The following is a 13,933-nucleotide window of genomic DNA, read 5'->3' as shown; positions in this document are numbered from 1 at the left end:
ACCCTGTCTCAACCCCCTGGAAGGTTTGAATTCCTCCGTAGGGCTCCCATTCACCAACACGGATACTGACGATGAAACCAAGCACCCTTTAACCCACGAGATCCACTTGTCATGGAAGCCTAGCCTGTGAAGCATATCAAACAAAAACTCCATCTCACTGAGTCGTATGCCTTTTCAAAATCCACCTTGAAGCACACCCCGCTTTTTCCATTTCTCTTTACATCCTCGAGGACCTCATTAGCCATGACAACGCTGTCCAATAATCCTCTACCACAAATAAAGGCTGACTGGCATTCGTCAATGATTAAAGGCATTATAGTCTTCATACGGCTTGACAAAACTTTAGTAATAATCTTGTAGATTACTCCTACAAGAGAAATGGGTCTGAATTGGTCGAGCGAAGACGGATCTCTAACTTTGGGAATGAGCGCAATGAAGGAAGCATTGCAACCTTTCGGAAGAGAACCAGTGATGTGAAAAAGTTGCACTGCTGCCATAACATCCACCTGAAGCACTTCCCAACAACTCTTAATAAAATTGAAATTGAAACCATCTGGGCCCGGGCTTTTTGATCCTCCACATTCCCATACAGCAGTCTTCACTTCTTCCTCGGTGAAGCTGGCAACCATTTTTCTACTTACCTCCAAAGGCAACGACCTGAATTCCACCGAACCCAAATGTACACCAAAATCCTGTGTAGCAAAAAATCTCTTCTCAAAGAGTAGCTTTGCTTCCCTCCTTACAACTTTCGGTTCCTCACACCACTTAGAGTTAATCTCGACTCCTTTGACCTCATTTCTTAGCCTTCTCCATCGAATCGCGGAATGGAAGAATTTGGAGTTAAAATCCCCATGTTTCAGCCAATTCACTCTAGCTTTTTGCCTGTAGATGGATTCCAACTTTCTATTAACCAACCCCAATTGACTAAGCAGATCCATTCTTCTCAACCTTCCCTCGTCCTCTAAAACATCAATGTCATCCTCCCTGTCTAATTCCTCAATTTCCGTCTCAATGCGCCTTTTATCAGATTCCACACAGCCAAACACACTTTTGGTTCCACTCCTTAAGAACAGCCTTTAAGAGTTTCAACTTTTCTTTAAGAACGGAAATGCGATTACCTTCCACCTGATAAGATTCCCATTTATCCTTTATCATTGCAGTAAACCCCGGTTCCTTCAGCCATACATCAAGGGTTCTAAAAGGTTTGGGCCCCCAATCTTTAACGCATGATTTTAAGACTAGAGCGCAGTGATCCGAGACGACTCTCTGTTGCACATATTGTTTGGATGCCGACCAAAAATGAAGCCACTCTTCAGAGACCAGAAATCTATCTAGTCTGCTCTTTGCTGTGCCGTTCGCTTTGAACCAAGTAAAGTTTTTCCCTACACCAGGAATGTCCATCCAACCATTTGTCTCAATAAAGTTATTAAACCCTGTAATCTCCTTCTTTTGGCTTGAATAACCTCTAATCCCTTTCCTCTCCTCGGGCCTCCTTACGGCATTGAAGTTGCCGCATAAGCACCAAGCCAAATTCTGATAGGATTGCTTGAGTGACGTTAAAACTTCCCACAAAAGAATTTTATCCTGTAAGTTACACGCTGCATAAACATTTACCACCACACAATGACATTTTACTTCAAGGTGATAACCCACTATAGCAATAAAGCCAACCCCAACAGCGTGACTTCCGTACTCGAATGCTTCCTTATTCCACATTGTTAACATGCTTCCTGCCCCATTAATCCCTTCATGATGGACCCAACCAATGTTACAACTTCTCCACAAAAGAAAACATCTGGCATCTGAGAAAGAAGAAGTTTTCGTTTCCTGCAAACATAGAAAATCAGCACCCTCCTTAGACACAAGGTGATTCAAATACCTTGCTTTTGTCCCCCCTCCCAACCTTCTAATATTGAGGTTGATTATAATCATGGTAACTCCTTCCCACTTCCCACCCGAGATGCCTCTTTATCGTCCTTATCCCTTTCCTCTAGTCGATCCAGCTCTCCAACCAGATTCCCCTCACCCCCTGGGCATTCCAATCAGAGATTGCGTCCCAATTCCCAAATTCGAACTGATTCCGCATCCTTGACTTCCAGCTTCAACCGATCATTACAAAGGTGAATGTCTGTACTCGACTCCGCCAAGGCACAGTGGCTAAGCCTAGAGGAAGAATTTACCCCATGCTGGAATGTTCCGACTCCCCCATTCGACCTCCCCTTCGTTTGAGCAGTTTGCGTACCCAGCCCTCGCATAGACCTTAGTCTACGGAATTCCGGTGACGACTTGCGGCCCACTTCTCCAGTAGAAACAACGTCGTGTTCCGCAATTGATTCTACACCGTTGGTCGTCTTGCACCACTTAACACTTCCGCTTGATTGGGGGTCCGAGCTCCCCGTAGATGAACTCTCTCTCTCACTACTATGGTGGACTGCATGGCATGGATTGACATCAGAATCGCTCACCTGCGTTTGCAACACGACACGGTGATCCCCATCTTCCTTTGTACAAAGATGAATTGACGCAGCCATGGTAGCGAGCCCTTCCTCCTCACAGCGCATAATCGTTTTTCCCCCTTTGCTACCTGACGTTGGGCCCCTTGAAATTCCTTCTTTACTAACCATACCTCTCATTGTAGATTGGGCCTCATCTTGCTTAGGCCCAATAGCTAAGAGATTGCACCCATAGGCCCCTTCTACTAGGTTGGCCAGTGAATCCTGAAAAACTTTACATGCTTCGTTGACTTGACTAACTGCAGCTAAGGCTGCTCCTCCTTCAGACCCTCCCTTCACACGTTTTGCCATTTTAAGGAAAGAGAACCCACCTTTAAGCTGACACCCAATATCGCTCACAGCCTTATTCTCGAAAAACTTCCAATTAGCCGGTATCGAGGTTTGGGTCAGCCCCACCGCCTCGGAATTCTCATCCCGCTGCAAACCGACGCCTCCGCATTCATCCCCTTCATCGGACGACCTTCCAGAATGGTACGTTTCCTCCACCACGGTATCCGACGACGAGATACTATCGAAAGATGCATAATGATCATCGTGACATGAACATTCTTCTCTTTCTCTACTGGCTATCTCCTCTGTAATGACAATGTTATAAACCTTCCCATTAATCTTGAACTCATTCACCATATCCAGTTTTCAAGCTTTACGTAACCTAACCTGCAAACGGGCGAACTCCAGGTTCTACCACAGTCTAGTAGACTCATCTATCTTTACCAGAGATGCTACTTCTCCAACCACCTTCGCAAAACACTGTTTGTTCCACAAGGTTAACGGGATCCCATAACACCTCACCCAGACTATTTTATGCTCTGCTACATGAGATTCGGACTAGGGTTTAATATCATCAAAAAGGGAGACAAACCATTCATTATTAAGCTTAATGATATCCTCCATTCTAACACCTTCTTTGGGTGTTAGAAGCACTAAATTATCACCCATAAATCTAAGTTTGATTCTGCTCATACCCCCCTTAACAAACTCTTCATTCAAGGTATCAAAGGACATGTCAGGGGACATCCATCCAACTACACTCGAGACCAGCCACGGCGGCGCATTAGGCCTTGTTTCAAAAGCAGGTTTAGTCCATCTACTTCTTGAATGCTTACGCACAATCTCAGCATAGGATTGCTTAGGTTTTTTGGTCTCATCCTTCCGGACTGTTCTGTAACTCCACCAGACCTCCTCCTCCTTTATCTTACCTTTAATGCTCCTAGCTCGAGAGATACCATGTCTAGATGAACTTGGTTTTCCTTTCTGAACTTCAACCTCTTCTCTCCTATATTTTGGGAAGTTAACGTGTAGTTTCAAGTTGCCAATATAAATCTGGTCCAATTTCTTTTCCAGTTTGGCCTCATCTTGGACTGTGTAGAATCTCACAAAGCCATATCTTTTTCCCACCGATTCAGCCGCCTAGAAATAAACACCTCTTTCACTCTGGCCCATTTTCCGAAAATCCTAAACATGTCGTACTGTCCATGGCTGTCAGGGAAATTCGAGAAAAAGAAGGTTGTTGAGCTCCCTTCCCCAGAGTTATTCACCGACGATGTTATCTTGAGATCTGCCTCTCTTCTCCATACTTCTTCCCTCTTCCCCCTCCACCTTGCCTCCTTACCTCTCCCACGATCTCTTGCCATTTTCCGTTATATAGTTTCAATATAAACTAAGGCATTGACCCACTAAAAATATAATTAGTAAAATTGAACAGTTTTTTTTATGTTAGACTCATTATTTGTATTTGTTATAAAAGGTCTTAGATGCAAAAAAATCTTCAATTTTGCACGATTTTATTTTATCTATGTTTATATTGGGATATAAAACCATATAAAGTATCCTCACATTCACAATGACAACATAACATACAAATATCATAAACAATATACATAATGTATATTATACACATGCATGCATCTCAACACAACAATCATACACCAATACTCATCAACATTCTCACATCACTAGACAAGCGTTGATTGAGAGAACTTACTTCACTTAAGCGACCTCATGCACGTTTGAGGATTGACACATAGTTGCACGGTCTCACTTTTCATAACCTTATGCACCACTTGTGGGTCTCAAATTTCTTAATCATCATTCATTTCTCTCTCTCTCTCACCCTCTCTCTCCCTCTCCCTCTCACCCTCTCTCCTTCACTCGGCCTCCCTATTTCTCTCCCTCTTTCCCTCCCCCCTTTTTCTTCCTCTCTCTCTATCTTATCCATGTGAAAATATAAGTGATATGGAACGATACATTGACTGACAACTCATTGTTTGGACATCTCTAGAGTAGTTGCTTTAGCAAGATAAGACCAGAGAACAAATTTTCACTCACATATAACATATGTTATTTTGAACATATAAACTTATGTCTAAATCACTCCTAATTACCATTTCATTACTTATTATGAATATATCATATTCTTACTATGAAAGTCACACTTTGAACTACTCACAATTTTACACATAAATATATACTTACTTTTTCCAACATGTACATTCCCACATCAACCATATATTTCATACTTATATAATCCACTTATAAATAACATCCTAACAAATAAATGTTATTAAATAAAGGTAATATGATGAAAACTCATACAGCCTTGAAACATTTGGCTAAGAAGATTAGAAGTACAAAAAGGATCTCAGAAGACTCTCATATCAGGGAGAATTAACTTTTGTCTGCTCTTCCATTTTTCAATCTAGCTTTATAAACATTATACAAAGTAGTATAGACTTTATTTTGGGCATGTATTTGGGCCATTTTCATGGGTCATGTATAAGGCCAATTAGAGTAGGGTGTAAATAGAAAAAGAAAGAGTTTAGCTAGAGATACAATTGGGCCTCCTTGGACCCAATGCAACTCTAGACCATATGAAAAGTCTTTATGATTAAAGCTTGCACCTTGTCTGCTCGTAGATGAGATGGCCGCAATTGAGCCTGTGAGAAGATTAATATTTGGAATAAATGACGATGAAGTGTGTGTGAAAAATTGTGAATTAGATGCAATGTGATCGGTGCTCCGCTATCCAAAATCCATGGTTTTCTAAAAGCAGAATTAATAGACGAGTTATGAGCAAATAGACCTGTAGCGTTTATAAACGCTACACTTTTACCATTATTGTTGAGCGAGTAAACAACATTTGCCAATTGCTGAATTTGGTTGGCAGTGAACCCTTGTACAAGGTTTCTATCAGACTCATTGTTGTCATGTGGTAATGAAGAGGAATCTGCCATGTTTGTTATTGATGAATAAGAGCTTTTAGGGTTCTTTTTTATTCGCTGTTGCTGGCCATTACCCCCATTGGAGTTCCATGGTCCCTTTTTATGCGACACCTATCTTCCGTGTGTCCTCTTTTATTACAGTATATGCAATGAAATTTCAAAGTACGACATTCGTCTCTGGTATGACCTGGTTTGTTACAGTGATCACAGCTTCTACCTTTTGATTGCTTCCAATTGGCAGATCACAATTGAAAATTCTTGCCAGGATTTGAATTCATCTATTGTTGTGTCTCTTCTTGCACACTCAAAGAGTATGCTTGTCGAACATTTGGTAGAGGATTCATGACAAGAATATTGGACTTGATTGTTTTGAACGAATCATTCAACCCCAAAAGGAATTGCATAAGTTTATCTTTTTCCTTCTCGATCTGGTGCTCCTTTGTCTGATTACAAACTATGGGTGAACGATATAGCTCGAGTTCATCCCACAACGTTTTGAGTTTGATGTAGTATGAAGCCACTAATATCGTACCTTGGGACACAGTTGCTATTGCCTTCTGAATTTGAAAAATGGTTGGTGCATTCTTCTGTCCGAACTGGTCGCAGAGATCTTCCCAAACTTGACGGGCGATCTTCGCGTGAATTACCCCTACGACTATCTCTGCCTAGATGGAGTGATTTAACCATGAAAGAATCATGTAATTACCATGGCAGCCGACTTGGCGACGTTACTAGTACCTTCTTTATCAGACATGATCTCTTATTTAGGGGATAAAAATGGAGAGGCTATCAAAACACCATCTTGGTGCTCTGATACCATATAAGAAAATGATATATAAGAAGATGGTAAGGAAAAGAGATATTTCTTATTCTCTTGTGTATATTTACATCACTCCATCTATAGGAAATATATACAAGTGTATAGAGACTTTCTCTCTCCAAATTACAAGCTAATTAGGTATCCATTAATCATGGGATTCTATCATTATTAAATTAATTCCATATAATTGCGTACAATATCGTACAATAATTGTGTATAATTTGATAATTATTATTTCTTTAATAAGATAATTTTGATTTATTTGCTATGTTGTTTCAAAATTTATGCAATTATAATTTATTTATATATTTATTATTGAATATAATAAAAAATATTATTTTAACATCAAATTATTGATAATATCATGTTTTTTTTTAATTTTTATTTTTTTGTAAAAAAAATATTTAATAAATATTTGTATGTGTACAAATGTGAGTATATGAATATTTTCATTATTGCATTGGAATGAAGATGAGACACAAATATATAGTGTGTGGAGAATATCCAAATTACAAACTAATTAGGTAGAGATTCACTAATCATGGGATTCTATCATTATTAAATTAATTGCATATAATTGCGTACAATATCGTAGAATAATTGCATACAATAATTGCGTATAATTTGATAATTATTATTTTCTTAATAAGACACTTTTGATTTATTTGCTTTGTTGTTTCAAAATTTATGCAATTATAACTTACTTATATATCTATTATTGAATATAATAAAAAGTATTATTTTAATATCATGTTTTTTTTAATTTTATTTTTTGTAAAAAAAAATATTTACTAAAATATTGATGCGTACAAGTGTGAGTATGAATGTTTTCATTATTGTATTGGAATGAAGATGAGACACAAATATATACAAGTTCTAAGGAAACCATCTTTTTCTATTTCTATTAATAAATTACTTTCGATGTGCAACTTCAACTTCTTCCTGCACAATATAATAATAGTTTACATTTAGTAACGAAGGTAATTATAATTAATATATCAAGAAATGATGAAATGTAACCTAACCTTGAATTTTGAATTTTGTGATTGTCCTGATTCTACACTGTTGTTCTATATTGAACACGATTCAATGTATTCCAGTGCTATCTCACCCGGAAAGCAAATCTCTTCCTGACGAGCAAATGAAGTATAACACTTTCCCAGGGTCATTGCTACCAAAATACCTCCTTGAACTTTTATCTCATATCTCAAGTATATTAGTTCAAAATCGCCTTTTATAAAAAGTTTTGGGGAAATTTTTTTGCTGCCATGACTGACTCTCAGTTGTAGTTGTGCTAGCATAATAGTGGCTTTTCCTCCTTTTTGAACTAAGAGGAAAATCTCCCTCATAAATAAAATCATATATGTTATAATAAATAGAATTTGGGGTTTCACCATATGGATGTGGGTAACAACCTCCCTCGTAAATAAAATCATATATGTTATAATAAATAGAATTTGGGGTTTGGATGTGGGTAAAACCCGTGTACAAATATATCCCTATAGTGTCTATTGTCCCACCATATAATATATTATCAGTATATTACTGTAATAGACCTTACTAACCTTAGACTCAATTAATAATGATAGAATCTCATGATTAGTGCATTCCTACATAATTAACTTATGAGAGAAAATCTTCATACACTTGTATATATATTACAAGAGAATAAAGACATATCCATCTTCTTATATAATTTTCTTATATCTTAGCACCGATCTTGGTGCTCTTGCAGTCTCTCCATTTTTATCCGCTAAAAAAGATATTGTAAAAAAAGGCGCTCATAACGAGTCCAATGGAAAGTTAAGTTTAGTTATATATTTAGAGAAGGTAAATGATGGAGAAATTTTTTTATTATTTTTAAGAATTATGAATTAACATCAATCAATCTAAGAAAAAAAAATCAAAAGAAAGCAAAGTTAGAGATGAAATTTCAAATAAGTTAAAAGACTTTTGTTTTACTACTTAGATTGCAAAATACATGAAATATTTAACATTTTTAATTTTTATAAAATTAAAAATTCAAACAACTTACTACAGTTTAGATTATTTTGTTCACAAGGGAAGAATGCCTTCTAGGTGTGAAAGGAGGAAAAGCCATATCTTCATTAGCACTACGGAAAGTGAATTATGGCGCCCAACAGTTACCCCAACACATCTTAAAAAAACTTCGGAACTATTATTCTATCGATACGAGATATACACACCATAGCATAGGAGGTACTCAGCAACCCTAAGTCTTGGAAAGAATTATAAATATACTCATCAAGAAGAAATGTTTTCCTGGGGTGATACCATCTTACTCAATTCATTCATGCATTCCATTTAGAGCGACAAAGATATCCCTAAAAAGGTTAGATTACATTTCATGTTATATTAATTTTTATAATTACCTCCATCACTAACTATAAATTATTAATTATAATGTGCAGGTTGGACATTGAAAGATGTACTAGCCAAACCCCTCGGTCATCAGCTGAACAGAAAGACATCGGACATTGGTGGCCCGACATTAATAAGGGTGTCCATGTAAGTTGAGCTCCACAAATACTATGAGTTAACGTAAGTTAACACCCAGATACCAGAAAGTCTTAAATCATGAGAGGATCATGCATGAGGTGTGTATAGTACATTTGGGTACGACACAAGCAAGTGTTCCTTGGAGGCACTAACGCTCGTAAGGGTTAGGGTTTCCAGGGAAAGATTGCATGCATGACACGTGAATATTTAAGACACCCAAAGAACATATGGCGTTAGAAAGATTGCACTCCATAAGAGGCAAGTCTGGTGCCACGGCTGTGCTAAGCTTGTGCAACACGTCACAAGATGCCTTACTAGTAAACCCTAATTCCACTTAAGGAAAGATCCTTGAGGGACAGAGAAGTTGACCTAATTACAACCTATATAAAGGGTGGTAAGAATCCTATAAAGGTACGTCGTTTCTAAGACTGAAACTACTTTACACAATTATTGTTTCTTAGCCCAGTACTGACTTGATTGTCAGAGTGCAATCAACAGGTAGGATCCCCTCTCTTTCAACAGAGCCACTCTCAACTATCCAAGGAGAGAGCGAAAACCACCAAGAGATAGGAAGAACCACTATCTACCTTTGAAGTCAACGACGGATGAGTCAGCCAGCGAAAAAAAAAATAAAAAGTGTTAATTAAAAACATGAAGTTTGCCGGAACGAATGGAACTTTAGAAGAATGTGAAAAGGAGTTTCCATGTAATATGGTTTCCATAAGAGGGATCTCAAATTATACTTTTCACTTGTACATGACATTCACTTTTGCAAGTAATGATGACATTTTAGTATAATAACCTATGTAGTTAAGTTTAAATCACGTGGCATGCAATGATGGTATACTTCTTTCATCACATTTGAGCACAAGACACTCGTTCAGCATACCATATTTATCGAGTGGGCAAGCTTGTTTAAGGTAATTTTGAGACTAGGGATTGGCGTCACTAGCTTTATCTTATTGAAACATGAGCTACTCAATTATTATATACCATTATTATATGATATCATATGCAATTATATATGATTAATTTAATAATAATAGAATAAATATTTTTCTGTTGAGTCATGTTACTCCATTTACAGTAAGCAGTTGTTACCTTTTATTAAAAAATAATAATTATCAAATAATTATTATATGTAATTATTTTACATTATTCTACGATATTATACATAATTATATGTAATTAATTTAATAATGATAAAATAATTATTACTTTGAGCCATGTTCATTCACATAAACTCTGAATTTTAAAATTCGAAATATTTATCTGATGCACAAGTAAACTTTGTGCAGTATAAATGCACAAGTAAAGTGCTTACTTTAATCCTTCGTACCAGAAATAAATTATAAATTTATTATGTTACTATAGATATTTTATTAAATTTTTATCTTGTAATTTAACTTTTTTTTTTGTTTCGTTAAAGATATTCAAATTTTTCTTTTATGTTTCAAACTTTTTCTTGTAATTCCCGCTGTCTAAATTTATTAGGAAATGTTGAATTGCTGAAATGATTGTGTTACGTCGGTACAAAATTACGTGTTCATAAAGATTAAAGATATACAAATTATATTGAAAATGAAAAAAATAATTTGCGGGACAGAAAAATAAGGAAAACATTAACAAAACAAAAAATATAAAAACATATAATTGAAAAATAAAAGAATACACAGATTAAAAAAATTGACATATTTGAAACCAAAAAAATAGTTAAAATTTAAGAAAATTATTGATATAAAATGGATTTATTTTTAAAAAACAAAAATAAGTTTAAGAAAATAGGAAAAAAATATTTTAACGTCAGATTAACTGTTACTCTACTTTAAATTTCTTAATGGAAGGCTGTAGCAGATGGAGTAGGGTTCAGGTTCGGCTGAGGAGTGGACAGGATGGACAGTTTGAGGCCGATGAAAGCTAGTAGTGACCATGTATGAAGATCATGTATGAAGAATGAAGAATAAGAAGAAGGCAATCAATCTTTGATCGATCTAACAAGTTCAACGTACACCAACAATGTGTGTTGGCTGCTGAATATCAAGCACTCAATGCCATGCGTTTGGAGTATGTTATTGTTACTGGCTTGGGTTGCTGTCACATACATATTATATTCTGAGATGTTTGTTGAAAGTTGCATTTGGGTTGTTTTTTGGGATCTGCACTATGTTGCTCTAGTTATATGCTGTTTTTCTTCTATAGGATGGTAAGGGTGAAGGTTATGATGGTGCTCATGAAACTATATATAATTTTTTGAGGTTGTTTTGTTGTAGTATAAACCATATATGGTTTCTGTTTTAAGAGCAAGGGGGAATACCCTTCGGGATTATGTATATGGGTTGGGATACCCTGAAGTATCCCTTTTAATTCAATTTATTCATTGCCGATAAAAAAAAAAAAAAAATTTCTTAATGGAATTCATATGACATGTTGTGCCAAATAATTAAGTACTTTAAGTAATTATACCATAAAGTAATATAATACATTATGTTTTTACAAATATTTTATATTATTGAGATTTATATAAAAAAATTATTAAGATAAGACAATAATAATTAAAATATAGTTCTTTAATAGTTTTAAAGGATTAATGATAACAGTTAATTTAATTAAATATTAGACGACTCGTTAAAAAAATTAAAAATATAGAATTTTATCTCAACTAATTATGGATCTAATATCGATTGAATGTAGTTAATATAAAACACTTGATTTTGAAAAGGTTTGTTTTGATAAACTCTTCACATATAAATAGTTCAATAGATTTTATTTTAGAAGTGGTCCCAGGTCTAAAATAATATTCTAAGTGTTTGTATTAAAAAATAACAGTGTATTTGTAATTTTATATTTATGAATGGTTTTATAAAAAGTCGTTTGTTTGATTTTTTGTTCTTGTTTTTTACAATGAATATTTGTTTTTTCCAATGAATATTAATGTGGTTTCAGTCTTTTTGTTTTTTATATGCTCTTTTTCTTTTTTATGTTTTTGAGTCTCTTATCTTGTTATTAGATATTAACTAGTTTATTAGAGTTAAGTTTTTATTATGTCTTGAGTTTCAATTCTGTTTTTTAATTTCCTTAGTTTTTTTTTTCAGTTTTTGTGAAATTTTGACTTTGTTGTGAGAATTTATTGTGCATTTATATTTTGGTAAATAAATCTGAAAAAATTCACAGAATCCTATTGAGATGTTTTTGGTATCCAGTTAACACAAAACGTTTAAAAAAAATAGAAACAAAGTTATAAATAGTAAAAGTCAGAACGTTTTCAACCCAGAAAAACACAGTTTGATTGTGGTGTTGCTCTCAGTATAAACTTTACTGCAACTTATTCCTTGGGCTTTTTAACCTGAAATTTTTATCACAACTTTCTTGATGTGTTGTGGAGTTGGGATAAAAGTTTGAGATTCAATTTCACTATAATATTTCCGTAGTAAATTTTTGAATTATATATGTCAGTGCTGAAAAATAGTTTCAATCTTTGAATACTGGTATTGCAATGTTTGATTTATTTCTTAGAATACAAATCCGGTTGACCTAAAATTTGTTTCGTTTGATCAAATATTATGTTGAGATTGTTACATAAAAAGCTCATCCACAAAATGTTTCTGGATGAACTTTCACAAATTTTGGAAGTTTTGGTGTCCGTTTCATTCTAGAATTTTTCTATTGAAATCAATTCTAATGATATTCTAAGGTTTCCTATTTGAGTGCTCACTGTTTTTGTTAGCTTTAATTGTTGATTTGTGTCTTAAAATACTCCTTGCGGTTGTCAAATTTAATCCACTTGAGTTAGCAATTTTAATTGAGTTTTTCTTAATGTTTTACTTGTTGGCCTCATAAGGGAAAATTCATATTGAGTGGAAGTTTGATTTTGAAGTTGTGAAGCTAATTTCTACTTGATGATTCATAGCTAAAGGCTAAAAACAATGATTATTTGGAGAGGGAAGCAACTGAAGACAAGAATCAAGTTCATTTAAAGAGAATGAAGATTTGACAATTTGAAGAAAAAAAATTTATAAAAAATAATTGTTTTACTTTTTAGCTTTGTATCACAGAACCTGTGTTCAAGTTTATTTTCCTTGCTTATTTTTACTTACATTAGTTGGTGGGGAAAATTATTTCAAAGCAATCCCATTAAAAACATTGTAATAGCTAAATTTGTTCATTAGTAGTGAAAGTGTGTCAAGGGGCTCCAAGTGTCACTTGCACTTTCACATAGGACACGTCTAGTTTACTTTTCCGCCTTTCCTTCTTCATTTTGTTTGTCTTTGTTTCCTTCTTGTTTAATTTCTTGCTTTCCTTTATTTTTCTAAGTCTCCGTGATACCTAGGTGATTTCTCTCTGTTTGCAGTTGATCTTCCATTGATCACTAGGTTGTATACATCACATTTAGGGAAAATTTGTTTTGAAGTTTCATTTGAGAAGGAACTTTGTTAAGAATATCCGAGGAAAACTCTGGCTAAGGGAAGACTTGGTACTTAAGTAGTCCAAGTGACTCACCTCTCTTTCCTAGGAGTAAACTGTTAGAATTAATGGCCTAAATAAGAGGGGGCTGAATTGTTTGAAAAAAGATTTTCACAAAGATTGGATAAGAATGAAGTTTTATCAACAATCACAGAAAAACTAATCAAGGAAGCCAAACAAACAAAGCAATTGAAACTGTTTGCAGCAAAAACAATCGGCTGAAACTTCATTTTAACTTTTTGTTTATAGTAGCAGAAAAAATAAAATAAAATCAAACAATTTATAACGAGTGTGATAGACACACACAGAGAGAGAGAGAGAGAGAGAGAGATTACACCATCAATTTATACTGATTCACTCAACCTCTGAGCTACATCCAGTCCCTAGAACAACCATTG

At 35.0% G+C, this 13,933-nt stretch overlaps 2 protein-coding genes across 2 annotated transcripts; both read right to left on the bottom strand.

Moving 5' to 3' along the window:
- Positions 1 to 1,023: 1,023 nt before the first annotated feature.
- On the bottom strand, positions 1,024 to 1,932 carry LOC137829130 (uncharacterized). Its single transcript, XM_068635925.1, has one exon. The coding sequence runs from the start codon at positions 1,930 to 1,932 to the stop codon at positions 1,024 to 1,026; it is 909 nt and encodes a 302-aa protein (XP_068492026.1).
- Positions 1,933 to 6,012: 4,080 nt separating this feature from the next.
- On the bottom strand, positions 6,013 to 6,488 carry LOC137829129 (uncharacterized). The gene is made up of 2 exons (XM_068635923.1): positions 6,441 to 6,488; positions 6,013 to 6,399 (listed from the first exon to the last, which is right to left on the bottom strand). The coding sequence occupies exons 1-2, from the start codon at positions 6,486 to 6,488 to the stop codon at positions 6,013 to 6,015; spliced, it is 435 nt and encodes a 144-aa protein (XP_068492024.1).
- Between the last annotated feature and the right edge of the window lie 7,445 nt (positions 6,489 to 13,933).

This window comes from Phaseolus vulgaris, chromosome 7 (assembly GCF_000499845.2).
Source record: "Phaseolus vulgaris cultivar G19833 chromosome 7, P. vulgaris v2.0, whole genome shotgun sequence".
Lineage (NCBI taxonomy): Eukaryota > Viridiplantae > Streptophyta > Magnoliopsida > Fabales > Fabaceae > Phaseolus > Phaseolus vulgaris.
This window is presented reverse-complemented; position numbering and strand designations above follow the sequence as displayed.

Coding starts and splice junctions, on each gene's coding strand:
- LOC137829130 (XM_068635925.1), bottom strand. CDS start 1,932: ATGATTATAATCAACCTCAATATTAGAAGGTTGGGAGGGGGGACAAAA.
- LOC137829129 (XM_068635923.1), bottom strand. CDS start 6,488: ATGTCTGATAAAGAAGGTACTAGTAACGTCGCCAAGTCGGCTGCCATG. Junction 6,400..6,440: donor TCGCCAAGTCGGCTGCCATG/GTAATTACATGA, acceptor CACTCCATCTAG/GCAGAGATAGTCGTAGGGGT.